General features: G+C 55.5%; 1 protein-coding gene across 1 annotated transcript; it reads left to right on the top strand.

The window, feature by feature from the left end:
* The first annotated feature begins 866 nt into the window (after positions 1-866).
* Positions 867-2,686, top strand: LOC100008822 (actin, cytoplasmic 1). Its single transcript, XM_002712153.6, has one exon. It carries the CDS (start codon positions 949-951, stop codon positions 2,074-2,076), a length of 1,128 nt encoding a protein of 375 aa, XP_002712199.5. The 5' UTR covers positions 867-948; the 3' UTR covers positions 2,077-2,686.
* Positions 2,687-3,003: the final 317 nt, after the last annotated feature.

Below are 3,003 nucleotides of genomic sequence, written 5' to 3'. Positions count from 1 at the left end.
ATATAAGAACAGAAGGCTGAACATTACGTGTTTGCAACCATGTTAGATATTTTTGAGGTTGATGCTGAAATCGTAAGCCTAATATTGAATCACTGCCTAAAACTCACCACAGAAAGCAATGTCATGGTTCAGTGTCCAATCCTTGGAAAAAAAGGCCACCTGAACTACGCGGCGCTGGCACACCAGGTTCTAGTCGCAGTCGGGGCGCCGGATTCTGTCCCGGTTGCTCCTCTTCTAGTCCAGCTCTCTGCTGTGGCCCGGGAGTGCAGTGGAGGATGGCCCAGGTCCTTGGGCCCTGCACCTGCAGGGAGACCAGGAGAAGCACCTGGCTCCTGGCTTCCAATCGGCACAGTGCTGGCCGCAGCAGCCATTGGAAGGTGAACCAACGGAAAAAGGAAGACCTTTCTCTCTCTCTCTCTCTCTCTCTCACTGTCCACTCTGCCTGTCAAACAAAAAAAAAAAGGAAAGGATTAATGCTTTTCACCTACGTGTTTATGTGGAATAGAAAGAAAACAGCTACTTGAAGAGGCGGACCCTTGGGAACAGGTAAGCCCGTGAACTGTAGAAACCAGTTTCTCTGCCTGGGAGGGGGGGCCTTTTCCCTCACTTGCCCCCTGCTTCCTCCCTGGCGGTACTGGGGCCTCTGTCCAGTGCCAGTGGAGGAAGAACAAAGTTAATTTTTTTCTAGCCTTGCCACTTTGAGGGAAGCAAGGTGGGGAGAGGACGGGCCGTGTGGGCCACGGCCCTGTCCCTCCTGTACTGCCCTGTTCTGGGGGAGACAGGAGCCGGGGAGGAGCAGGGAGCACCTGCCTTTCTTCCATTTCTTCTGAAATAAAAGGAAAAACATTTGTGGAAAAAAAAAATGACTGCCGAGACCGCGTCCAGCTCGCGACCACCGCACCTCGCCCAGCTGCTCCGCCGCCGCGCCACACTCCCGCTCAGCTCACCATGGATGATGATATCGCCGCGCTCGTGGTCGACAATGGCTCCGGCATGTGCAAGGCCGGCTTCGCGGGCGACGATGCCCCCCGGGCCGTCTTCCCCTCCATCGAGGGGCGTCCGCGGCACCAGGGCGTGATGGTGGGCATGGGCCAGAAGGACTCGTACGTGGGCGACGAGGCCCAGAGCAAGCGTGGCATCCTGACGCTCAAGTACCCCATCAAGCACGGCATCGTGACCAACTGGGACGACATGGAGAAGATCTGGCACCACACCTTCTATAACGAGCTGCGCGTGGCCCCCGAGGAGCACCCGGTGCTGCTGACCGAGGCCCCCCTGAACCTCAAGGCCAACCGCGAGATGACCCAGATCATGTTCGAGACGTTCAACACGCTGGCCATGTACATGGCCATCCAGGCCGTGCTGTCCCTGTACGCCTCTGGCCGCACCACGGGCATCGTGATGGACTCCGGTGACGGGGTCACCCACACGGTGCCCATCTACGAGGGCTACGCGCTGCCGCACGCCATCCTGCGTCTGGACCTGGCCGGCCGGGACCTGACCGACTACCTCATGAAGAAGATCCTCACGGAGCGCGGCTACAGCTTCACCATCACGGCCAAGCGCGAGATCGTGCGGGACATCAAGGAGAAGCTGTGCTACGTGGCGCTGGACTTCGAGCAGGAGATGGCCACGGCCGCGTCCTCCTCCTCCCTGGAGAAGAGCTATGAGCTGCCCGACGGCCAGGTCATCACCATTGGCAACGAGTGCTTCCGTTGCCCCGAGGCGCTCTTCCAGCCTTCCTTCCTGGGCATGGAGTCGTGCGGCATCCACGAGACCACCTTCAACTCGATCATGAAGTGCGACGTGGACATCCGCAAGGACCTGTACGCCAACACGGTGCTGTCGGGCGGCACCACCATGTACCCTGGCATCGCCGACCGCATGCAGAAGGAGATCACCGCCCTGGCGCCCAGCACCGTGAAGATCAAGATCATCGCTCCCCTACAGCGCAAGTACTCGGTGTGGATCGGCGGCTCCATCCTGGCCTCGCTGTCCACCTTCCAGCAGATGTGGATCAGCAAGCAGGAATATGACGAGTTGGGCCCCTCCATCGTGCACCGCAAGTGTTTCTAGGCGGACTGTTAGCCGCAGTGGCGGGACACCCTCTCTCGACGAAACCTAACACGCAGAAAACGAGACGAGATTGGCATGGCTTTATTCGTTTTTTTTTTTTTTTTTTTTTTTTTTTTTGGCGCTTTTGACTCAGGATTTAAAAACTGGAACGGTGAAGGTGACAGCAGTCGTTGGAGCGAGCATCCCCAAAGTCCCCAAAGTTCTGCAATGTGGCCGAGGACTTTGATTGTACATTGTTTTTTTTTTTTTTTTCTTTTGATAGTCATTCCAAATATCGTGAGATGCCATGTGACGGGAAGCCCCCGCCCCACTCCTGCCAAGGAGAAGGCACAGTCCTCGCCTGCCCGGGGCCACCCAGGGGAGGCGGCAGCATCGCATTTGTGTAAATTATGTAATGCAAATTTTTTAAATCTTCGCCTTAATACTTTTTTTAATTTTCTTTTTATTTTGAATGTTCAGCCATCGTGGCCCCCCTTTTTTGTCCCCCAACTTGAGATGTATGAAGGCTTTTGGTCTCCCTGGGAGTGGGTTGAGGTGTGGAGGCAGCCAGGGCTTCCCTGTACACTGACGAGACCAGTTCAATAAAAGTGCACACCTGAAAAAAAAAAAAGGGGGGGGAAGGCGGCCTTGGTTCTTGTCTCCTGTGGAAGAAGACTTTCCAGGCAGACAAGGCAGAGAGGAAAGCAAGATTTACTTAAGTCAGAATCTTCCTGCTGCAGCAGCCGGGAGGGGGCTCCAGGAGAGGCAGACCCGAGCAACTGGTGGGAGTGGAGTCTTTTAAGCACGATTTTGGGGGCAAAAAACAGAACAACAGCTAACAATCAATCAGGGAGTGGGGACAAAACCCATCAAAAGGCCAGATCTGTAGTCCTGTCTACCCTGTCCAGCTTGCTCAGGATAAAACATTCTTGCAATAAACCTGGAAGC

The sequence above is a fragment of the Oryctolagus cuniculus genome, chromosome 9 (assembly GCF_051225735.1).
Source record: "Oryctolagus cuniculus isolate XC-2025 breed Fujian yellow rabbit chromosome 9, ASM5122573v1, whole genome shotgun sequence".
NCBI classification, from domain to species: Eukaryota; Metazoa; Chordata; class Mammalia; order Lagomorpha; family Leporidae; genus Oryctolagus; species Oryctolagus cuniculus.
The sequence above is the reverse complement of the archived record's forward strand: the minus strand, read 5'-3'. Positions and strand labels throughout refer to the sequence as shown.